Source organism: Prinia subflava, chromosome Z (genome assembly GCF_021018805.1).
Source record: "Prinia subflava isolate CZ2003 ecotype Zambia chromosome Z, Cam_Psub_1.2, whole genome shotgun sequence".
NCBI lineage: Eukaryota > Metazoa > Chordata > Aves > Passeriformes > Cisticolidae > Prinia > Prinia subflava.
The window spans coordinates 27,716,524-27,741,856 of NC_086283.1; the positions used below are offsets into that span (position 1 = coordinate 27,716,524).

Genomic DNA, 25,333 nt, shown 5'->3' on the forward strand with positions numbered 1-25,333 from the left:
TGAGTCTTGTACATAATTAGGATTACATGTCTAGAACTGCATTTTAATACAGAGAAAAAATTCATGTTTGTTGTGGTAATGTTGCTTAAAAAACAGAGTAGTGATGGCTTTTAGGTCGCTCTGTGTAATCACCCAGTATTAATATTTCTGATAAGGACTAAAAAGCTTACAACAACTTTTCTTCCAAGTATTCACCAAGTATTTTATTCTATTTAGATTTTGTTTTATGGATGATACAGTTAAGGGCATTGCCAAAGGTTTTTTCCCATTAATTTTTTGCTAATACGGGTTTACTGGAGATGGTGCAGTCACCCAGACCTACACTAGTGAAAACCAGATTCATGCCTATGCTCCTGCAAACATCTAATTCATTCAAGAGAAAAGCAAGATATTAGTTTATTTGTCTAGTAGCCTATTCCACTCAAATTGTGAGAATCTCCTTGTATCACTGTCCCATTATCAGTGTCTAAATAAGGAATTGAAAAAGTACAGAGGGGCTGGGTGGAGACCTAAAAAAGCAATTCAGCAGTCTGGAACTTCCTCTGCTAAGCAATTCTGGCACCAGACCCAGGCAAAATCAGAGCTCCTCAGCCAAAATAAATCTGTGCAATGACGATATCAGATGTGAGGTAACAGCAAGTCATGCTGGAGGATATCAGACATTCTTGAACAAACCACAGGGCCTAGATGTAATACTTTGCCACTACACTGCAGCCCTGCCAGTTAAGCAAACACAAATTTTGGAGTCATTTTGGCAAACCAAGTAAGAGAATATGGAGTCTGCGTGCTGAGGGTGGGAGCTGGCAGGCTGCTGAGCACCTCCAGCTCACATGCTCTGTATTTGTTCCACTAAATATCCTTCATTCCCACACTCTCATCCCTGTGTAAGCAAGCAGCTCTGCAGTATCACTTCCACAAGAAACAGCTGCAAGGCTTGTCAAAATCTTTCCTTGGCTCTCATGACATTATTCATGAAACTTGCTGCCACTAACCTTACATTTTTCTTTAATTTTTATGTATATCTAGGCACATGTTCTTGAAAGCAAATGGATTCTAGACTTGAGTAAATGAGTTGGTGTGCACTGTAATTTAGGACTGTTAAACACTGAAAAGATGAAATGGAGTTAATTTAGTCTCAGATAAAAAGGGGGATGTTTTATTAGAGGTAATAAATTCAGTGCAGAACAAATTTATTCAGACTGTGCTGGTTAAATTGCCTAGATAATTAAAACCTGTGACGGGTAAGATGACACGTGGTAGAAAAAGGTTAAGTATTTAACTCATTTTCCTTTCATAGTTTGATTCATTGTAAGGTAAATACTACTTGTGTGGAGTATGTTAACTTTATTTCTAAAATGTGTTCCCGCAGACAGTGAATAGGTGTTATTTCTCAAAGTTAACAAAATAGAAAGCTAAACTTTTATGACATTTATATGGGCCAGATCTAGTCAGAAAGATGTAAGCACTGAGAAAAATATAAGCACTGTAGAAACTGTGTCATTTTGCCCATACATGGGGCTAGCTGCCTGGGTAATGTCTGGCATTTATGTGAATTCCAGTTCTTACAGATATCTATTTTTATCCTTCCTTAAATTCTTCCTGGAGTGACACGACAGAAATCCCAGAGAAAATTATTAGGAGTGGTTTCCAAATATTCTCTTGCTTTTCTTGACATAATATTTTGCAAATCTCAGACTCCTGTGCTTTTTTTGGGAACAAGGTGAGGGATTATCCCACCTCTGCTGTCCTCTGCTGAGAACAGGAGGCTGTATGTCCCCTGACAAGAAACACTACACAAGTTTCAATCAGTCTGACAAAAGTGTTGCTACTTTTCCTCCTGATTGATTGCTAAAACAGACTGAATCCTCACTAATTTTCGTCCAAAAATGACATTGTGCTGGTATTTCACAGCCATTTGAAGGTTCTTTTGTAAGTTTGTTTGGTTTGCACGTAGCAATCCTCATATTTCTACTTCTAAAAGTAGTGTGTTTTGAAGAAGCTCTTTCTTTTATGCTTATGTTTTCATAGATGTTCAAGGCTGGCTTTTCAACAGAGGGCAGAATTAAAATCACCATTTCTAAAGCTGAGAGGCTGCTGTCTGGGCTCAGTCTGCCACCTAGCATTTTTAGTGGAAACACCAATCTCCTGTGGTTTTTGGGGGCCACATTCTGACTTTTTCACTTATGTTGCACCTAATTCTGCATGTCATCCTGTGGAATGACTTAATTAACTGAATGAAGTCATCCAATGTCATAAATAATCCAAGTCTGAGAAGTTAGTCTGTAATTTCTCACTTAGTAGATGTGCACTAACGAAGGTCATGGGTTATTTCTCTATTTTCTTGCATTATTCTTCATGACATTTATGCGGAAAAGAGTCTTTTCAACACACTTAGGATCCAGTTTTCCTTGTGTCTTTTTGTTCACCTGACATCAGTTTACAGTAAGTGAGAAGTTAGACCAGAATATTTTTCCCCTTGAGGTAACCTTTAATATAGTGGGAGGATATAAATCTACCTTTGTTTAGCCCATGTCAGCAGCCTGAATTAAACAGTTGAAATTGCTTTCCACCACAGGTGATATCATGTGCTCTTTTGTTAATGTAAATATTCTCCAGCACTGGGAATGATGGCTTGCTTCTCTTTCCTGCAGCAATATGAGAACTGGAGACCAAACCAGCCAGACAGCTTCTTTTCTGCTGGAGAAGACTGTGTTGTTATAATCTGGCATGAGAACGGGCAGTGGAACGATGTCCCATGCAATTATCACCTTACTTACACCTGCAAGAAAGGAACAGGTACAAACTTTGCAGTGACAAAAGCATAATTTACTAAACTGCCAATTCAATACTTTTTACCTTATTCCCTGGACTTTGATGGATCCATCAGTTTTCAGTCCTTTTGAACAGCCTGTCATTGAAGATGATATGAGGAGGCCTGAAAAAAGGACTTTTTCCTTAAATGCTTATAGTAACTTCACTGGTTTTCAGGTTTCTGAAGAACAGCTTCTTTGTATGAGTATGCCAGCTTTTTGGCTTGAATTTACATTTAGAATTTAAACCAAAAAAAGCAGTACTGACCATAGTATCTGCAATTTCCCAATTTCCATCACTATTGGTTTTGGTTTACAAAACCTGGACATCTACAGGGCAGACTGATCCTCCTGTCCTTGTCTAGATGTTCCTCATGGGAGTCCAGCTGAGGTCCCTTGTGTCCTTCCCTTAGCCAGGGCCCAGAGTCCAGTTCCAGTTCAAACTGGGCTCACAAATTGAAGTTTTGGGTGATGGTCTCTCTTCCTTCCAGTGGCTTGTGGACAGCCTCCTGTTGTGGAAAACGCAAAGACCTTTGGGAAGATGAAGCCTCGTTACGAGATCAACTCCCTCATCAGATACCACTGCAAGGATGGTTTCATCCAGCGCCACATCCCGACCATCCGGTGCCAGGGGAACGGACGATGGGATATGCCCAAAATTACTTGCATGAATCGTGAGTTCTCTGAAAGAAAACCAGTGACAAATCAGAAACAGCGGGATAATTTAGGATTAATAAGTAATGAATGTGTATTTTAAGAGAGGAGTAAATCTGGTAGGACAGATTATGGCAAAAAACCACAAAACCTCCAAAACTAATAGAAATTTTCCTCTTCTGTTTCTACTGACGCCTTGGAGTGGCTACCTAGAACAGAGGCTAGACAAGATTAAGAGAATAAAGTGGGTATTTATTGAAGGACTTCAATAGATACACTTTGGGCAGTGAGAAGCCTCCCAGAGGCTGCACCCAAGATGGAAGATCTCATGAGTTTTTCAGACAATTGTAAGTTTGGTCCATTTACATATCAGGTGTTAATCCTCCAGCTTCAGGTAATGAAGTCATTTACCCACAGTTCGCTCCCTCCGCAGTTCACTTTTGTTTATACTTTTTGGGGCCCAAGACTGTAGGGTGTCCTTGAACCTCAAGCCTAGCAGAGTTGTCTTGTTTGACCAAAATGTGAAGACAGTTAACTAACACTTTAGTTAGAGTTTAGAGTTATACAGTAATGCAGCGCAAGATTTGGAAAACATAAAGGCTTGAATCCTAAGGGATCACGACAGAAGGCATTAAGATTATTTTAAAGTTAGAAAATCCTGGAATCAACATGTTCCTAATAATGCTATTGGTTCTTTCTGCAACTGTGAGTAGGCCTGTAACACTGCCACAGCTCCAGTTAATAATTTGTTAACCCTCTAATTAACCAAGAGTAAATGCAACTGTATTGTGAAGTGTCGTCAGCCCATCCGCAGTTTAATTAAAAAAAGAAAAAATCCCTTTTTTTTCCTTCTCTCCTCCCTTCTCCCTGCAGCCTCCACATACCAAAGGACTTACTCTAAGAAATACTACTACAAACACTCCTCATCAGGCAAGGGGACATCATTAAACTCGTCCAAGCACTACCACCGCTGGATCAGGACGTGGCAGGACTCGAGACGCTGAGAGCTAAATGGTGAACTGGGGATTTCCACCATTTCAGCCAAAGTCATAACTTCCTGTGCCTTTTTCTATCACTTATAGGAGCATTATCGAATCGTTTTGAAACTATGGACTGCAGTACTCACAACTCGTTTTGCAAAAAAAAAAAAAAGAAAAAAATAAAAATTACGGTGTTTATCAGAAAATTTAAGAAATAAATAAAAAAAAGGAGAAGTGCTTATGGGGATAAAGGGAAACCATTTCCAGCCTATAAAGATTAATAGTTTTCTATATGCCATCGGTGTGGACCATTTTATGATATGTACCAGCCTTCTGCAATATTTAAACAGCTCAATTTTAGCACCAATGAAAATGTAAATAAGATGATTTTAATGTTGTTTGACTGTGTGTTGTTTTTAAAATCGTGTATATAAAATGAAAAGTCACACTAATTTCAGGCATATTTATGGTTAGAATGGCCTCAGAGGTCTGCAGTCATTTATGATGTTGTTTCTGTGTTGTTTACCTAGGCTGGAAATGGTTGAAATAAAGACTTCACTGACTGAAATTTGTAATTATCAGGTGAAGATAAACACACAAATGACATGACTTTTTTTTTTTTTTTTTTTTTTTTTTTTTAATGGGAACTGTGCCAATTCCCACCCAAGGTATAGTTTGTGTCCCATGAGATGAAAAGTTTAGACAGAGCACATAAAAGTGGCACAAAGCATCAGCTAGGGACTGCAATATGGAACATTTTTCTGCTCTCTATTCTAGCTTCAGCACACCTGAGAAAGGTCTGTGTGGAGGAGTTGTGTATGACAAGGAGAGCCAGTAAATTTCCAAATGCTAGTATATTAACTTTATCAACCAGGGCCACTTTTTAATTTTTTTTTTTTTAAATAAGGAAAAAATGGAAAAAATTACTTTCATGTTATTAACCACAAGGTCTGACAGGTCTCTGCATTCTAAAATGGAGGTAGACCTGGTGTTTGGGGGATTTTTTTTTTTGTAGAAAACAAACAAAAATCAAAAAAGTAAATAATTTTGTATATATAACCATTTTTTAATCTTTTTATAAAGTAATGAATGTTTGTGTATGAATGCTGCAGCTGTGAAGCGTACATAAATAAATGAAGTAAGCCATACTGATTTAATTTATTGGATGTTATTTTACCCAAACAAAGAAGATTCAAGGAGCTCACCAGTGCAGTATTAGCCCCTGAGCTCCAGTTTTGGAACCACCTTTCAGTTCCCCTTGCTCTTTTTACCCGGAGAACAAAAATTCCTGCTAAACAGGATCATTTATTTGCGGCTAGATGGGTGAGAACTGTGCGTGACCTACAGAAGAATCAGGATCTTGGCTTTCTCTAAAGAAGTGTGTGCACAGATTGGTTCTAGGTTGTAGTTTGGTGCAGTGTGTACTTAGGAGTTTTCTGTTATGATTTCTTGCCCTGGTCAGTGCCACCACTGACCTTGATGTGTACAGTGAGTGTAGGAGGTGATGTTTGAAACGGCCTCTCCACGGAAAGGAATTATTCCTGCAAAAGTGCCTTGCACACCTTTGGGCACAGAACAAAAAAAATTAAAAAGTGAAAAAAAAAAAAAAGGAAAATAATAATAATAATTAAAAAAAAAAAAAAAAAAAAAAAAAAAAAAAAAAAAAAAGGCAAGTTAAGGCAAGTTCCTTAGGATGTACCTTTTAAAGTAACATGAGAAACACACAGGGCGTGAGGTTTATGCCTTTGTGTCTGTGTGGTGTTGTGATGGGAAAAAAAACTGAGAGGGAAAGGAGAAGAACTGAAACCCAGCCAACATGGCAGAGCTGCCCATGGAGTGGCCTTGCTGCAGCTGGTTGGGAGCTGAAACCGGAGTTCAGACAACATCCCCTGGCCCTGAGGAATGGCAGAGGCTGCTTCCCACCTTGTAGCGGGGAGTCCCTGCATTGGCTGGTCCGTTCCCCACCCCTCACCCCCCAACAATGCACATAATACTTTTCTCTATTTATATTCTTATCTTGTATAGTGTATAATGTGAATGTCTGGTTTGTTTTTTTTTTTTTTTTTTTGTGAATGAAAGTCTAAAATCTTTGTAACTTTTATATCTGCTTCTGTTTCACCAAAGAAACAAGGTTTTGCTATACTGTGACTTGTCTTGTTATTGCATGTCTTCCTGTTTAAATCTATGCAATGTGATTTTTTTCATATGAATACAACTAGACTGTCAGGTACTTCACAATAACCATGGGCTTGGTCAAGTGCCCATGGAGTCAAAGAGTCAGCTGGCTGAACTTGAGTAGGTGCTGGATTTGACTTTATATGAGCAACTTTAGGGGATATTTTAAGATATACATTGTATGTTTTGAAGTCGATTTTGCTTGTAAAAGTCAAGGCTCTGTTCATAAATATACACTAATCTACACATCACTTCCTTGTACCAGAAACACAGAGAACAGAAAATATATTTTAACCCTCTGCAAACTTTCTCACCATATGTATAAAAAACCCTGCATAGATTTGTTGTTTTCTTGTCTACTTGTTGGATTTAAACAATGTTGTAAGACATTCAGATAACGTGATTGTAGTTTTAATTAGGTTAGATGCAGTGCTTATACTGATTTTTTTTCACCTCCTTTAATTATACATAATAAAATAGGACTGACAACATTCCTTATTAAAAAAAACCAAAAAACAAAAGAAAACCCAAAAAACCCCTGTCACCCATGTTTGTTTATTTAGACAGGATATGGCAAGTTATTTAGCTCTGGGGAATTTATCTAATACCGATGTAAACCCAAAAATATTTCTGTACCAACACCCTGCAAAATGCACATGCTTAGGTCACAGAGTGACTCTGCTGTGAAGCCAGGGTTCTACCATGACAAATGCCATCATTCCTTCACCTGGAGCATCCCTGAACTCCAGTCTGTGGAACAAGGTTGGGGTTGGAGTGGAGGGATGGAAGACAAAACCAGAGATATCACAAGGGTCTGGAGTGGCAGGACAAAGAGAGATGGCTTCAAACAGAGAAGGCAGTGTTAGGTGGGATCTTGGGAAGGAATTGTTCCCTGGGAGGCTGGGGAGGCCCTGGCACAGGGTGCCCAGAGGAGCTGTGGCTGCCCCTGGATCCCTGGAAGTGTCCAAGGCCAGGTTGGATATGGGGCTTGGAGCAGCCTGGGACAATGGAAGGTGTCCCTACTGTGGGGGGGATGGGAATGGATGGGCTTTAACGCCCTTTTCAACCCCAACTATTCTATGGTTCTGTGATCTGAATACAGATTTTGCGGTTTTTGTGCCCGTGACAGTCTCTGCAGAGTACCCATCGCTGCTCCGAACATCCTCCTGTCCCTTTAGATACCGACAGTGTTTTAATTCCTGCAGTGCACCCCAGAGGCTGACACCACAAAGGGCAGAGATCAGCCAGGACAACACTTTTGGGAGACCTTCTCAAACAGCAGGAGAAGGTGATGGTTGAGGCACACATTCCTGCTAATAGATGCACAATGTCGTGAAATTAGATAGAGACATCTCCGTGATGGTAGAACTCCTTTGGTTTAATGGAATCTCCTGCCTGAGTCATCACAATTCATCAGACGCTGGGGATTAGGGAACCCTGTAGGAGAAAACAGTCTCTGGAATTACAGCAGTGGGGCCAGCGGGATGCGGGCGGGTTGGCAGGAGGCTGCCATTGGAAAGGATTTGTTGCCAAGAGGGCTTTGCCATCAGAAATTGCTTTGCCAGGGCAGTGGCTGGAGGAACACTGATGTTCACCGTGTGGGCAAGGTTAAGGTCAATGTGCTGCCTATTCTGAGAGAAAAGTCTTCATTTCTGTAGGTGACATCTCTGTCCTGACAAGCAGAGACCACCCATGGGCCATGGGAGTTGAAACAGCTGGTACAAAAAGGCAAATCCATTCTTTTCCTGAGAAAGCACAAAACTTGTGTTATTGATTTTAAGCAGTGATGTGTGCAGAACTCCATGAGCACATTTTTCTTCCTCATGAATGATGAAAAAGGTGCAAACACCTTTTTTGGTGTGGGAGGTGCTGGAAGGAAACATGGACAAAAGCTTGAAGGCTACACAAAGCTATTAGCATAGCAGAGACAAGAAGTAAAGACAGAAAAATCATCCAGAAAAAGGTGTATCATTTCAGCCCTTCAGCACCAGACCTGGAAGGCAGCTTAAGGGCTTGTACAGTGCAATTTGATAGCAAATATTGTTTTTCATAGCAAGTATTTTCCAGTGGGGAAGCCATCAGCTGTTAGTGCTGCAGAAGCTCAGTCACTGTGTAAATGCTGATAAAACAGGGAAGCAGAACCTCGAGTTCTACAGGTGAGGAATTTATTGACGGGGTAGGAATGGATTCTTTACAGTATCAAAATGCCTCCAGATTTCCAGGTGCCAGAAGGTGGGAGAAATGAAATGAAGCTGAAAATGGCCCAGCAGCTACCTTCTGTGGCGGCTGGAGGAGAAAGTAAAAGGAAGACAAACACTGTTGGTGGTCCTGCACGCGTGCAGCAGTGTAAGGAGCAAGGCTGCTGGGATTAAGCTCTGGAAGTTACATCATGCAGTGGTGACCAGCGCTGTGGCAGTAAAAGTCCTTTTTGAGACGGGAGGGCAATTAGTTTAGGGAAGGGAATAAATGGTGCAGTTGTCTCCGGTAGCAGGAGAATGGCAGGAATTTGGGTCCTGTGTTTCTTACAGTCTTCGAGGTGATAATTGCACGTAATGTTCCTGCTTGGTAGGGAAAAAGAGCCAAGCGGAGGTTTGGCACAGGTCACACAAAAAGATCTGCAGCAGACCCGAGTGTTCACTAAAGGCCTTGTTCTTTCACAGGTTTGAAAAAATAAAAAAAAAAAAGAGGAAAAAGAAAAAATTGACTTTTCTAAACACATGATGGAAGATTTAATTGCAAAAGGCAGCAGGATCCCAGTTCACCCTTTTTAGAGTTAGAACAAATGTTGTGCTCACCCAAGTACCATGACTTTGTCAAAATAAATATTCGTAATAAGCCTGGGAAAGGAGAAAGGAGCACCAGATATTTCTGATGGTGCCGTTTGCTTGCTGAATGAGGGATCCCTTTGGTTCCTTCTGAAGGGAACTTCTTCCACCTCTGCTTAAAGCAGGGCAACTTCCAGGTGAACTAAAATTCTTAACAAGGATCCAAAATCCAGAGATTGAAAGGATCTTGGATTATCAAAGATCAAAAATTCTTACCAAGGATCAAAAATTCCAAAATGCATGGATTTTTTTATTACTTGGCAGGATAACATCCCATGTGTCCCAAAACTGCATTTCCACAGGAACATGTGCTCTATTAACAAAACGTGTGGATTTTGGTGAATTTCAAACCATGCTGCAATCAGACTGATATTTACAGCTTGAAAACAGCTGATGGCAAAAGGCTGAAATGCCAGACCTTCCCCTTTGCTTTTGGGGGAAATAAAGACATTTTCCTCTCAGGCTGTGCAGGTTTTCTTATCCTTTCAGGTTATAAGGAAAATCCTGAACCCAGGACAGAGGCATTGATGGTCCCAAAGACATTACAGTTTCTTAAACCTTGCAGAACCCATCTCCCTTATCCCTGCAAGAGGATCTGGAGCAAAGCTCTGTCCCCTTGCACTCTGCCATCACCCACAGATCAGTGGATGAGGTTTTAAGGGAAAAGATATGATTTGGAATACTAGTGTTTTGATCCCTTTTCGCCCACGTCCTTCCAATGCCCTCAGCCTAGCTCACTCCCTGTGGGAAAGATTTCCAGGCTGACATTTTCAGAGGCAGAGTAAGAAGGGTGAAAATCATCAAAAAACTATGTTGTTGTGAAAGGGAATTCTGATGGCAGACATGAAAAAGCAGGAAGGATGATGGGAGGAAAAGTTCATGGATATTGATTTGAAAATGGAAAATCAGTCTGGGCTAGCTTTGTATTAGGCAGGAATTTGAATTTATACCAATTAATTTAGACCAATCAGATTGTGACATCCCCTGGAAATGCACATCAATAGAGCAGCTATATATGATAAAGACATATGCTACATTAGTTTTTGATAAACTGGCCTAAATGTGTTTGTGCTTTAGTGGTAGTTTTTGTTTGCACTATATAGTGACAGGTGGTTTTTTTTTAAAAAAATCCCCAAACCCCAAAACACTACTTCAATCCTTCAGGACCTTTTATTTTAAGACAAGACCTTTTAGCCTGTGCTGGCACAAATGGATTACGTTTCCTGTCACTCTCTATTAAAAATCGTTAGAAAAGCAGTTTGCACTTGTAATCAAAACATTTGAAAAAACATTGAGTTTAAAATGACAGGCTGTGTGGACACAGGGATTTTTCAAGCTGAAATGATGTGAACATATTGCTGGAGTGAAATGTCTTCTGAAGATAAGAGTTTTGGACATCTAGCATCCCTTAATGCTGTTCTTGGGAATGGAGTAGGGGATTCTTCCTGCAGAAGAGAGCCCAGATATGAAAGTTAAGGAAAAATTTGTGGTTTAGACTACAAAAGTCTTCTGAGTTTGGCAATATACTGGATACTGGCTAGCTAGATTGACCCCAAAGTAGGAGGTAGATACGCACTTGATTTCAGATGTGAAATGCCCAGTTTCATTCTTCTGAGGTGTTTTATGGCAAGCACAGCTGAGAGTCTGATCTACCTGCACAGCTTGTTGAGTGTTTTGGGGTCACCTTCGGAGGTATTCCTGTGTTCATTAACCTTGGGGCACAGCAGCACCGGGGTCTAATGCAAACCTCTTCACCCCCTTTCCCTTAAACCCACTGCTGACATTTTGTGCTCTGAGGGAAACTTTTTTTTTCTGCTCCCTACACCACTCAGAAAACGTTTATATGGGATATTGGGAACAATTTCTTCACTGAAAGGTGGGGATTGGGCACAGCTTGGACTTGATGGCCTTGGAGGGCTTTTCCAGCCTAAATGATTTTGTGAAATCTGTTCTTTGAAATCACAGAATTCAAGCACAAGGAGGTGTTTTATGCAGCCTTTCCTTAAAAATGGGGAAAAGCATCAAATTTAGCACAATCTTTAGAAACAGATTATACAAATCTATTGCTATATTACATATCTGATTCATGAGTAAGTGAGGAGGAGCTGGAGACTAGAGAAATGTTATGAAAAACTCATTTTCTGGGGTTAAGTTTTGGTGGACCTTAGTTAGTGTCTTTCCAAGATCAGCCTCTCTACACTCAAGATAAGCTCCAGGAAGGATTGAACTACATGGATTTTATTCACAGTTATAGCATCTTTGACTTCACACATGTGGAAAAATTAAGCCCATATAGCTGTGCCCAGGGGCAAAATGTATCTGGGTGAAACAGCCAGTGTGGTGACAGTAGCAGAATGGAAATTTTTGCATTTTAAGCAGCTGTATCTCTGTTTTGTACCCTTCCTGCAGCTGCCTAACATCTGAGATACCCTCACTCAGTAGGGAGTTGCATGTGAAAAATCTTTATTTGCTTCCCTTTATTATTTATTTAAAAAATAAAACTACTTGCTGAAAGTTCAAAAGTGAGACAAAAAACTCAGAGGAAAAAAAAAAAAAAAATTAATCAAGATTTTTTTCCCCAAAATCTCAAGAGGAAGAAAAATACCTGAACAGAAGAAATATTTGACATCTTTACAGAGAATTCACTACCTTAAATATTATTCTTGTTGATAGATTCCCAAGTGACTAAGAGGCTTTTAATTCCTGGGAGGTTATCAAGATGAGGTAGAATTTTGAGATGTCTTGCAAATCTGTAGCATATGTATTTATTTATTCACTGATAATTAATACTGCTGTTCAGCTATTGAAAGGATTCCTTTGGCTGGCTACAATGCCAGTTTTATATCATTACTAGTTTTATATAATCTGATTTGACACAGATCAGGGCTGGGAAGGAAGAGATACCATAGTTTAAAGAATGACTGTACTGATTGCTAATCAGTGTACAAACAGTGCCAAAAAGCCATAATTTTTATAGCATCATCCTGCAGGTTAATACCTACACCCAAGGATCCTGAAGAAATGCATTAATATACAGAACTTGGTTGTACAAGATTTTAAACCTCCACACCCCTTGTTTTTTATTTAGGGCTTGTACAAACAAATTTCCAACACAAAATATTTTAGCACACATGAAATTTCAGGCTTTGCTCCAATGTTCGTTGTTGTCATACAGTATGTGATTTTGCAGTGTGATTAACATCAGGCCCAGAGGCAATGTTAACCAATATAAAATCAAAAACAAGTGATGAGACTTCCTTGACTTTCTTCATTGTGTGTTGAGGTGCCGCGGTGCCTCTAAAGAACCACTGGGTGTTGCCCCGAGCTAGCCCAGGCACCGGGACAAGGCGCAGTCCAGAGTCAGCCCGCACGCCGCGCAGGCAGAGCAGGCTCTGACAGGTGCACGACCCCGTAGGAGCTTATGAGGGGGTGTTGAGGCGGCGAGGCAGAGGAAGGAAAGGAGGATCCAGCAAACAGTGCGACAGAGAGTTTATTAACTTAACTCTAAGCCGTTTCTAGACCCCGATTTCGAATTAACACAGGGTTTTAAGGGGAGCCGAGAAGGGGGGGGGGGGGGGGGGAAGGGGGTGGGGTTGGCCGCCTCCAGCCAATGGTTTACAGTCTCTAGGGGGAACAGAGGGGGAAAAGGGTGCTTCGGACCAATTAAAGAGAACTGGGAGGGGAAAACTCAAGGCGGGAAAGATAACTGACAATTAACCGAAGGGAACAGGTGCAGACACCTCGTGACGGAGGAGAGGAACAAAGGAATATTAATTAGGGGAGGAAGGTAGGGGTACATAGAACTGGACTTTTACAGACAAACAATAAATTCAAAAACATGCACTGCCACATTGAGGAGCAAGTTCAGAATGGCAGGGTTGAAGCTCTAAACACGACTATCAGCAAGATCAAATACTCAGGCAAAAAATACATCATGAGGAAAAAGTTTGTCATGAACACAGACCAATTTTTAGTTTTTAAAGCTTCCTTATAAGTCTGTAGAAGTGGCTTTGGGGGCTCTGGTGCCCATCCTTGTCTTTCAGCCCCCACCAGTAACAGCAGCATCTTGGAACTCTCCTTCCCCTCATGACTGCAGGTCAGGCTTTTCCCAAGTCTCCTCCCATGGTAGTAACCACTTCTTTAATCTATTCACACTAGGAAATTCTAATTATTTTTTTTATGATTTTATGAGTGTAATTGTTTTTTTAAGGTTTTGCTGGGAAACAACTGGGCCAAACATTTTTGCTTTTTAATGAAGTCTGCATAGCTAAATGATCTGGAAAATCAATAACCCCCCTCAAATATTATAGGACCTGTGGTGTAAGAGTTGAATTTGATGTCTTCAGAGTACACTGGAAAAAAAAGCTTTTTTGGTGACAGGCAGACACAAACACATTCAAAAGTCAATGTTGAGGCATAAAGGTTTGCACCAACAACTACAGTGTGCATTTTATTAATAATATTATTTTGAACTGACTTGGGAAATTCCAGTGCCTTTTAATATATTTTTTCATTGGTACAGATCCCTGTTAGAGTTTTTTGAACTGAAAGGAAAAAATATATATATTATTTGCCTGCACTATCTGAGTCTTCATGGTGTCACTGTGTATCCTTCATTAACGAGGAGAACACTGAAGAGAGTGTTAAAACTGTGTTTTCAAAGAAAATGCTGCCTGCGTTTTTACCATCTTCATACATTTGTTACCTCAAGAGAAAATTAGACTTTCTTACCAGATCAGGACCAGTTTTCATAGTCAACCGTGAAGCAGGAGAGTAGAATTTTTGCCTTCTCTTCAGCAGCCACATGTAAAGCTCTCAGCTCCCAGTCTGTCCTCACAAAACAACAATCCTGAAATACCAGGTTATTTTTCCTTCCTCTCTGAGTGTTTTGCTGAAGTAACACAAGGCCCATTTAAGGACCAATTGGTCAAGCTCAAGCACACAGAGAGAACACACAAAACTGTTCCCCTTCAGCATAAAAATGTGGTTGTGGCTAAGATTTGTGCAGGTGAATTAAGGGAGAAGAAGGAAAACCAAATTTCTGTGATGTGTCAATTGACAGAGATTTACATGGGTTTGTAATTTAACAGATTCTACCTAAGGATTAGTGTCCACAGACTTTGAGGTTATTATGTTAGCGTTTTTAATCCTGTGCAACAAATTAAGGACTGTAATAGGGGTTTTGAGTTAAATATCAATGTTTTTTAAGCCAAGACTTTCTAAATTAGTTTCCCAGGCATCTGATTCCCTGCTGCTCCTCTGGAGTTTTATTTCCTGTTAGTAGCTGAGTATGGGCAGAGTTATTTTTATTAGCTCTGTGTTAGTTACAGCCCCCTGCAATATGAGGTGTCTCTCAGAATCTGATTTGGCTTCTGGCAGAGACAGGCCAAACCAAAAGTCTCAAGTACCCTGTCTATTGATGTTTCCAGCTCATGAGAAAAAGTGACCTTATGTGGCCCATGAATCCATAATATTTTCTGCTTTTTTTTACAAGGAAAATGTGCCACGTGTTTTGTCTTACATGGGGAAGGAATATCCCTGGATCTTATGACAGAGATCTGCAGCCACAGTGGACTACAAGCTACTCTTTGTGTATGGATGGGGCACAAAAAGTTGGTGATACACAGGTTCAAGCCAGAGCTCTGCAGTTTGACCTAAATATTTTCTGCATTGAGGGGGGTAAAAGGAAATACTGCACTCCTAGTAGCTCCTAGTTTTCCAGAGGACTGAAAAGTTTTCATTTTCCCCTGCCCTGTAAAAATGTCTTTTTCTAAATTAGATCAGTTAAAGGAATGAAAAATCCTCTACCTTCCCATAACCTTTCCCTTTCTTTTGTATCTCTAGACAGCCTTGGCTAAAATAACAAATTTAATCTTAAGCCAGAAATACCATTTCAAATGGAAACTAAAAACCACATGTTTAAAAGCATATTTTCATTCCTATCAGCCAATCAACAAGAAAGGCTCCTGAGGATTTTGTATTTTCCCCAGCAATAACTGATAAAGGTGGGATTCCAAAAAAGGTGCAGAGCTGAGGATAGGTTTACAATATTATCCAGAGGATTGAGCAAAACAAGAATTGTTCGCTTTCGGTTCAGCTTTTTATTACATATAATACTTTTAGCATCCTCTGAAAAATCTCTCCTCTGCGCTTTATTTATTGGACCTGTCCACTGACAAGGACTGCAATTGCAAATGTCAATGGCTCTTTGTGGCAGTGGTCATTACCTTAGTATCCAATTAAGGATCTGACATACAACTCATGCATTCCTGGCCATTTGTATGGAAATTAGAGCACTAAAGCTCACTCAGTGAAGTTTCTTTCCTTAATTAATTTCTGGTTATGAACCGACCTCATGAACTACCCAGAGAACACCTGTGAAACCTCCTTTTATTCACTCTTTAAATGAAATAAACTTTGTTAATTTGTTTCAGGTTCATTACTAGTAATAGCCTTGCTAGACTGGATAAAGCAATTTCATGCCTGTTATCAAATAATTGCATCATAATAATGCACTCCCCCCCCCCCCCCCCCCGCCCCCCCCACCTTGTGGCATGACTGAGTGGCTGGGATGATCTGGATGAACCCTGAAACTCCAGGTTCTCTCCCCTTCTTTCCTTTGGAGATTGTGGCAGGGTCAATCCCCTCAGCACCCATGGGGTGACCCAGGGGTGACACTGATGGGGGACAGCAGCGCCATCATCTCCTTGCCCCCGACGGCCCCTCCTGCCTCTTTTTTTTCTGCAGAGCAGCGAGCACAGGGCTCACAGAGTCTTGTCCTTTGAGCAAGCCAACGCTAGATGTCACACACAGGAGGGTTATTGCAAGGGGAAGCAGCTTGGCAGAAGAGATTTTATTTATTTTTCCGTTTTACTTTATTTTTTCTTCTCTCAGCGGCACCTATGGGTTAACTTGTGATAGACCAGCAGATCCGTAAACGTTGGTTGCTACAAAAATTAAAACTGAGGCATTCAATGAGTTATCCAAAGGAGGGAAAAAATCCCTTACTCCTGTCACAGGACAAACAGTTGAGGTCTGGGCTCTTTGTCTCAAGACCCCTAGACTTCAGCATGACTCTGTTCTAATTAAGGCTTGCTTAACTTCTCTTGAAAATTGTGTTTTCAGATACTGGAGATTGTTGGTGGAAGTTGTTATAGAAATTCCAGGTCTTACTGCAATTACAATGACAATGTGGGAAATTAAAACAAAGCCAAATCTGCACTAAATGCTTCAGATAAACCACTAATATCCTCTGCACACAGAGTGTTTCCCTGACTAGTTCATCTTTTCATTAGTATCCTCAGTTTTTAGTCTTATGCAAAGGCTAGAAGAGTGAAGTGTCGGCTTTATACTACACTTTTGATAAGTTACAAAGCTGTAAAGTTCAGTAGTTCTATTAGTTAAAGTCTGAACTTTAAAATATAAGCCTCAAATTTTGGCCAAATTATTCAGAATTCCACAAATCATATTTGGAATCCTTTCATTATTTCGTCTTGGGGACTCTGAGGCAGGGGGACAATTATGTCTTATTATGTCTATCAACAGAGTTCTCTTATTTCTATTAAAATCACCTCTGTTGCCCTGTGCCTACTACAGTATCACTTGCAGTCTGGTTGCTTTTATTACTGAGCAATCATTTTAAATGATTAATTGATGCCTGGGACACAGAACCTCTAACCTGAATTTTGTATACTTTGTTACTTGGATTGTCAAACAGAGAGGTAGATATATTGGTGATGTGGAACAATCTGATTGAAAAAATATGTATTTGCTGGTAAAAGTGTGCTGACTTGAAAGTGTAAAGGAAAATATCTTATGGTTTGAAATCAGCGTTCTGTCCATTTTTCAGGCTTCTAAAGTCTTTGTGGTTTCCTCCAGGGAGTTAAAGCTTCTTTATTCTGTTTCTCAGACCTGTGCAGTAGCCCATGTACTTCTCTCCCTGCTACTCTCCCCAGCCCAGGTCTGTGGATCAGCATGTGAAAAATGCAGGTTTACAGAACTTTTGGAAAAGGTAAAATAAGCCAGGAAGGGGGTAAAAAGCTCCAGGTATCGTGGTTTGGTCACTGTGAGTAGGAATGGCAAACAAACAGTGCTGGGGTAAGACAAAGAACAAAGAAAATATGTTTTCCACTGTCTCTATAATACTACTGAGAAATTTTGGTCTGTTGGGGGTTAGATTTGGTTTTGTTTTTTTTTTTCTCCTCTTCTCACAGAATTTTTTCCCATAAGTTTCCAAGAAGCCTTAATGACTACTTAGTCAGGACAAAAAGAGTGCTTGAGGGATATAGCAGCACGAAGCTACACCTATTGTTTTTGAGTCCCTGGGAGTGTCCCTCAGACGGGAGAGATGATTAGCTTTGGGGAAAGGCAAAAAGACAGATCTGGGGGAGGGGGAGGCACTCTTGCTCTCAGCGCCGAGGAGGACGGTCAGGCTGCCCTCTGCCTCTGCCTCGTCCTGGGAAATCTATCGTCATCTGCTGTGTACCCGGGAATCCTGAGCACGCTTTTCTCCAGCCTCTCCCCCCACCGTCGCTGCTTCTTCGGACCTTTGAGGCTCTCCTGCTACTCTGTAGCCCTGCATTGCCCAGCCCTGCCGGGACACCCCTGCTGTTCCAGCTGCCAGCGCAGAGCTCATCTCATCCACCAGCCCGGGACTTTTCCTTCCTTCCAGTTCGGCCTCTCGGAGTCCTGCAGGGGCACCCAGATCAAACTGCTCTGGGCTTTTGTAAAAGAAAGCCCTCAAGGTTCTTGGTTCTGTTTATTATTGATGCTGTAGTTGTTGTTTGTTTGTCGTTTTGTCATATATACTAGTAAAGAACTGTTATTCCTACCCCCATACCTCTGCCTGAAAGCTCCTTTAATTTTCCTTTTAATTGGAATAATTTGGAGGGAGGGGATTTGAATTCTCCATCTCTAGGGAGGTCCTGCCCCTTCCTAGCAGATATCTGTCTTTCAAACCAAGACAGGTTATTGGCGCCCACTGTGGGGCTTGAGGGCATTGAGAGGAAAAGGAATAACAGTTCTTAAGTGACCTTGTGCACTGGGTATAGAAACCTCCCTAAATAGCATCATGTGGTCTAGCTTACCTTGGTTTGGGTGGCATGTGGTTGTGGCTGTGTTTCTCCCATTTGCAGGCCCTTATTTAAACATGGGCCCTATAACTAAGGCTACTGTGGCTGTTATCCAGTTTGCACTATGGGTTAATAAGGTGAGGAATTCATGGATTTTTAACTTCCTCTGGAAGGCAGGCACATGGATACATGGCTATCACACTCTAAGTGTTTGTTTGTGGGGTTACTTTAAAAATGGTACCTATTGTAAGGAAATGACACCAGGGGAAATTTTTTCCCAACCCTTTACTCAGCTCTTTGGGTCTATTCCACCAGTTTTTGAAGGGTTTAAATCCTCTCTGAATGCTAATGATATCATACAATGGCTAGTATTGCTCACAGGCCTATTCTATTTAATATTCCGAGATAAGGGGAGATTGGCCTGGATAACCACCCTGATACCTACCCCAGAGAATAAAGATACTACCCTAGAGACTGAGAGTGCTGCCATGGAGCCTGACACTGCCCTAGAGACTGGGGATGCTGCCCCACCACCTGACCCTGACATAAAGCCCACCTCAGGAATGAACCACCCAGATTGGGTGGGAGTTTTGGTGAAGGAGATGGGCAAGATGCTGAAAGAGCACACTTCCCTAGTGGTGGCCTCATTAGCCCCAGCTGCTGGCAAACCCTCCCCCTGCCCTGAAGAGGAAGAGTCTGAAGGTGCAGCAGTGGAACCCACAGACGTTACAACTGTCCAGGTTCCAGCTGAACCACAGGGGCAGTCACAGCCAGCAGCAGTTGCCCCTGTGGAAAGGAAGAAATATAAGGTGAAATCAGAGCACCCAAGTGATAAGGATAAAAAAGGAAGGCCCTCACAACCCACAGGGGAGCCAGAAGTTGAGATCATCACCGAGTCCCTGTCATATGAAAATCTCCGTACTCTGCAAAAAGATGTTGCACGACGGGGACGTGAGCCTTATACAGCCTGGTTACTTAGGGTCTGGGACCTTATGGGTAGAGGTGTGCAACTGGATGGTGGTGAGGCAAGGAATATGGGACCCTTGACCCAAGACTCAGGTGTGAATCAGGTATTTGTAAAAGAGCAAGGACCCCTTCACCTTTGGGACCGGCTTGTCCCAAAGGACAAAGGGAGAGGTTTGTCCACAGAGACAGAATGCAGGAGCACCACCTTAGCATGCGCTGGAAGACTGTTGAGGAAGGGATCCAACAGCTGAGAGAAGTGGCAATACTGGAGGTGGTTTTTGGGAGGGATGGACAGCATAACAATGACCCCGACAACGTCAGGTGCACAGGGCAAATGTTGTGGAATCTAGCAACTAAAGGGCCATCTGAATATAAAACATTCATGTCAATGATTAATGCTGATACCAGCCGAGTGACTGTAGGTTCTGTAGCCAGCAAGCTTAGAAATTTTGACAGTATGATCAGTGGCCCAATACAGACTCAGGTCTCTGCCGTGGTTAAAGAACTCCAAGAGGAGATAAGGGAGGTGAGGGAGGAGATGAGGAGGAACAGTTCCCATGTGGCACCGGTGCGAGCCACAGGCCCCAGAGTCAGAACCCAACGTCCTTCAGCTAGAGAGAGAGAGTACATCCCAAGAGCTGACCTGTGGTCCTTCCTGCGTGACCATGGGGAAGACATGGGAAGGTGGGATGGGAAACCCACTTCTGCCCTAGCAGCACGGGTGCGTGAGCTCAAAGAGAGAAACACTAACCGGGGGGGTTCCACTAGAATGAAGGTAGCCTCAGCCTCCCATGACCAGGCTGTCAGGTATTACAGAAATGAGGATGCTCTGTCAGACCCCCTTGAAGGAACCTCTACTATGTATACACAGGAAGAGAGTAGTAACCGGTGCTAGAGGGGCCCTGCCTCTAGCCAGGAAGAGGCACGGGAAAACCGAGTCTTTTGGACTGTGTGGGTTCTATGGCCTGGCACATCAGAGCCACAGAAATATAAATCTTTGGTTGACACCGGTTCTCAGTGTACCCTAATGCCGTCAGAACATGAGGGAGCAGAACCTATTTCCATTGCCGGGGTGACAGGGGGATCACAAGAATTGACTCAGTTAGAAGCCGAGGTGAGCCTGACCGGGAAGGAGTGGCAGAAACATCCGGTTGTGACTGGCCCAGAGGCTCCGTGTATTCTGGGCATAGACTATCTCAGGAATGGCTATTACAAAGACCCTAAGGGGTTCAGATGGGCTTTTGGAATAGCTGCTGTGGAGGCAGAGGGCATTAAGAAATTGAACACCTTGCCTGGATTATCAGAGAACCCATCTGCAGTAGGACTCCTGAAGGTAGAAGAGCAACGAGTACCTGTTGCCACCTCGACAGTGCATCGCCGGCAGTATTGGACGAATCGAGATGCTGTGATCCCCATTCACAAGATGATCCGAGAGCTGGAGAGCCAAGGGGTGGTCAGTAAAACCCACTCACCCTTCAACAGCCCCATTTGGCCTGTGCGCAAGTCTGACGGGGAATGGAGACTGACTGTGGACTATCGTGGCTTGAATGAAGTGACTCCACCGCTGAGCGCCGCTGTGCCAGACATGCTGGAACTTCAGTACGAGCTGGAGTCCAAAGCAGCGAAGTGGTACGCCACAATCGACATTGCTAATGCGTTTTTCTCCATTCCTCTGGCTGCAGAATGTAGGCCTCAGTTTGTTTTCACCTGGAGGGGCGTGCAGTACACCTGGAACCGACTGCCCCAGGGGTGGAAGCACAGTCCCACCATCTGCCATGGACTGATCCAGGCTGCACTGGAAAAGGGTGAAGCTCCAGAACACCTACAGTACATTGATGACATCATTGTGTGGGGGAACACGGCAAGGGAAGTGTTTGAGAAAGGAGAGAAGATCATCCAGATTCTCCTGGAAGCTGGTTTTGCCATCAAAAAGAGCAAAGTCAAGGGACCTGCCAAGGAGATCCAGTTCCTGGGAGTAAAGTGGGAAGATGGGCGGCGTCAGATTCCCATTGAGGTCATCAATAAGATCACTGCGATGTCTCCACCGACCAGCAAGAAGGAAACGCAAGCTTTCCTAGGCGCCATAGGCTTTTGGAGAATGCACATTCCCGAGTACAGCCAGGTTGTGAGCCCTCTCTACCGGGTAACCCGCAAGAAGAACGATTTCCATTGGGGCCCTGAACAGCAACAAGCCTTTGCCCAGATCAAGCAGGAGATCGCTCATGCAGTGGCCCTTGGCCCAGTCAGGACAGGACCAGAAGTGAAGAACGTGCTCTACTCTGCAGCCGGGAACCATGGCCTGTCCTGGAGCCTTTGGCAGAAGGTGCCTGGTGAGACTCGGGGTCGACCACTGGGATTCTGGAGTCGGAGCTACAGAGGGTCTGAAGCCAACTACACCCCGACAGAGAAAGAAATCTTGGCTGCCTATGAAGGAGTCCAGGCTGCCTCAGAAGTGATTGGCACAGAAGCCCAACTCCTCCTGGCACCCCGACTACCTGTGCTGGGGTGGATGTTCAAAGGAAAGGTTCCCTCTACCCACCATGCCACCGATGCCACATGGAGCAAATGGACTGCCCTCATCACTCAGCGCACCCGTATCGGAAACCCAAATCGCCCTGGGATTTTGGAGATAATCACAAACTGGCCAGAAAGTGAAAACTTTGATCTCACAGATGGAGAGGAACAAGAGCAAGTGACACGTGCCGAAGAAGCTCCACCGTATAATCAGCTGCCAGCAGAAGAAACGTGCTACGCTCTTTTCACTGACGGTTCCTGTCGCATCGTAGGGATGAACCGCAAGTGGAAAGCAGCCGTATGGAGCCCCACACGACAAGTTGCACAAGCCACTGAAGGAGAAGGTGGATCAAGTCAACTTGCAGAACTCAAGGCTGTTCAGTTGGCCCTGGACATTGCTGAAAGAGAGAAGTGGCCAAAGCTCTACCTCTACACTGATTCATGGATGGTAGCCAATGCTCTGTGGGGTTGGCTGGAAAGGTGGAAAAAGGCCAACTGGCAGTGTGGGGGAAAACCAATCTGGGCTGCTGATGAGTGGAAAGACATTGCTGCTCGGGTAGTCAAGCTACCTGTAAAAGTCCGCCATGTAGACGCCCACGTCCCCAAGAGTCGGGCTAATGAGGAGCACCGAAACAACGAGCAAGTAGATCAAGCCGCCAAGATAGAAGTGTCAAAGATAGACCTAGATTGGCAACACAAGGGAGAGTTGTTCCTAGCTCGATGGGCCCACGACGCCTCAGGTCATCAGGGCAGAGATGCCACCTATAAGTGGGCACGAGACCGAGGGGTGGATCTAACCATGGACAGCATTTCTCAGGTTATCCATGACTGTGAGACATGTGCTGCAATCAAGCAGGCTAAGCGAGTGAAGCCCCTATGGTATGGCAGGCGGTGGTCCAAATACAGGTATGGGGAAGCCTGGCAGATTGACTACATCACCCTTCCCCAAACCCGCCAAGGCAAGCGCTACGTGCTGACCATGGTGGAAGCCACCACTGGATGGCTGGAAACCTACCCTGTGCCTCACGCTACTGCCAGGAACACCATCCTGGGCCTGGAAAAGCAAGTCCTGTGGAGACATGGCACCCCTGAGAGAATCGAGTCAGACAATGGGACCCATTTCAAGAACAGCCTTATAGCAGCCTGGGCTAGGGAACATGGCGTTGAGTGGGTGTACCATATTCCTTATCACGCACCAGCAGCCGGGAAAGTTGAACGGTGCAATGGCCTGCTTAAAACCACCTTGAAGGCATTGGGTGGGGGGACTTTCAAAAACTGGGAGATTAATTTAGCAAAGGCCACATGGTTAGTGAACACTCGAGGTTCCACCAACCGAGCAGGCCCTGCCCAATCTGAGCCCCTGAGAACAACAGATGGAGATAAGGTTCTAGTAGTACACATGAGAGGTATGCTGGGAAAAACTGTTTGGATTAATTCTGCCTCCAGCAAAGACGATCCCACCCGTGGGGTTGTCTTCGCTCAGGGACCAGGATGCACCTGGTGGGTGATGCAAAGGGATGGAGAGACCCGATGCATACCTCAAGGAGACCTTGTTTTAGGATGAACTACCCACATCATGTGTCTGTACCCATATCTGTATGTATAGATGTATATAATTTAGGACATGCATGTGTATATATATATATATTTTGAAGGTTTAAATTCAATGTAATAGGTTGGTATGGAAAAAAATTCGGGGTGGATGATGCTGGGGGTTAGATTTGGTTTTGTTTTTTTTTTCTCCTCTTCTCACAGAATTTTTTCCCATAAGTTTCCAAGAAGCCTTAATGACTACTTAGTCAGGACAAAAAGAGTGCTTGAGGGATATAGCAGCACGAAGCTACACCTATTGTTTTTGAGTCCCTGGGAGTGTCCCTCAGAGGGGGAGGGGAGGCACTCTTGCTCTCAGCGCCGAGGAAGACGGTCAGGCTGCCCTCTGCCTCTGCCTCGTCCTGGGAGATCTATCGTCATCTGCTGTGTACCCGGGAATCCTGAGCACGCTTTTCTCCAGCCTCTCCCCCCACCGTCGCTGCTTCTTCGGACCTTTGAGGCTCTCCTGCTACTCTGTAGCCCTGCACTGCCCAGCCCTGCCGGGACACCCCTGCTGTTCCAGCTGCCAGCGCAGAGCTCCTCATCTCATCCACCAGCCCGGGACTTTTCCTTCCTTCCAGTTCGGCCTCTCGGAGTCCTGCAGGGGCACCCAGATCAAACTGCTCTGGGCTTTTGTAAAAGAAAGCCCTCAAGGTTCTTGGTTCTGTTTATTATTGATGCTGTAGTTGTTGTTTGTTTGTCGTTTTGTCATATATACTAGTAAAGAACTGTTATTCCTACCCCCATACCTCTGCCTGAAAGCTCCTTTAATTTTCCTTTTAATTGGAATAATTTGGAGGGAGGGGATTTGAATTCTCCATCTCTAGGGAAGTCCTGCCCCTTCCTAGCAGATATCTGTCTTTCAAACCAAGACATGGTCTTTCTGTGGCTTGTTATTATCAAGATAAAACTGAACACCCTTCTGGAAGAGAAATACTGGGCAGGGGCATGTGGTACCTGGTGAAGTTTAGATGTCCCAGGGTAGCAGAATGTCAGTTTCCAGCAGGGCTGTCTTCACATTCATAGACCAGATAATGTCTTATGGTCATGAATTATGTAGAAAATGGTGATTGGAATAGTCGAAACCTTAAATTATCATTATGTTTTTACAATTAGTTGGTTGCTGGGGGAAGAAGGAGGTGTTGGCTTACAGATAGTGTGGTCTAATTACTCAAAGAAAAACATGCCAGGATAAAAAACAAAACAGAGTTGTTTGTATTCAAACTTATTGTGACATTGTTGCAGTGTCTCATTGAAAATGTGATGCTGTTACACCTTCATTTAGTTGGAATCACAGAACAGCTGGGAATGGAAGGCGCCTCTGGCATCACCGTGTGCAAACCTCCTTGCTTGAAGATGGGCCAGCCAGACCAAGCCAACTGGGAGTTATGATTATTTCCATTTATGGAGACTTTATAACCTCTCTTAACATCTTTTCCCAGCGTTTGACCACCCTCATAACTAAATAGTTTTTTCTCGTGCTGACTTTGTGCCCATTGCTTCCTCTCCTATTACTGAGCATCACTGAGAGGAGCTGGGCTCTGCTTGCTTCACTCCAGGACTCAATGATCAGGCATTACAAAGGTCATTCCTAAGTTGTGACGTCTTGTGGAAGGGCCAGGAAGTAATGTCTTTTGCCCTGCAGATGTATTTATCCGCCAAGTAATATCAGCCCTTTAATCAAATAAATAATTCACAGGCGGTGTGTGATGATACCAGCGCCTGGGAATTGTGCACTGTGTGGAGTG

General features: G+C 43.2%; 1 protein-coding gene across 3 annotated transcripts in view; it reads left to right on the top strand.

Annotated features, from left to right (window-relative positions):
• Window positions 1-6,592, top strand: part of VCAN (versican) — a 99,392-nt gene extending 92,800 nt beyond the window's left edge. For all 3 annotated transcript variants that reach the window (XM_063423698.1, XM_063423699.1, XM_063423700.1), the window contains 3 exons: window positions 2,652-2,796; window positions 3,302-3,484; window positions 4,338-6,592. In XM_063423698.1, the coding sequence (XP_063279768.1) occupies window positions 2,652-2,796; window positions 3,302-3,484; window positions 4,338-4,468 (459 nt within the window). In that variant the 3' untranslated portion in view covers window positions 4,469-6,592. The remainder of the gene's footprint in view (window positions 1-2,651; window positions 2,797-3,301; window positions 3,485-4,337) is intronic.
• Window positions 6,593-25,333: the final 18,741 nt, after the last annotated feature.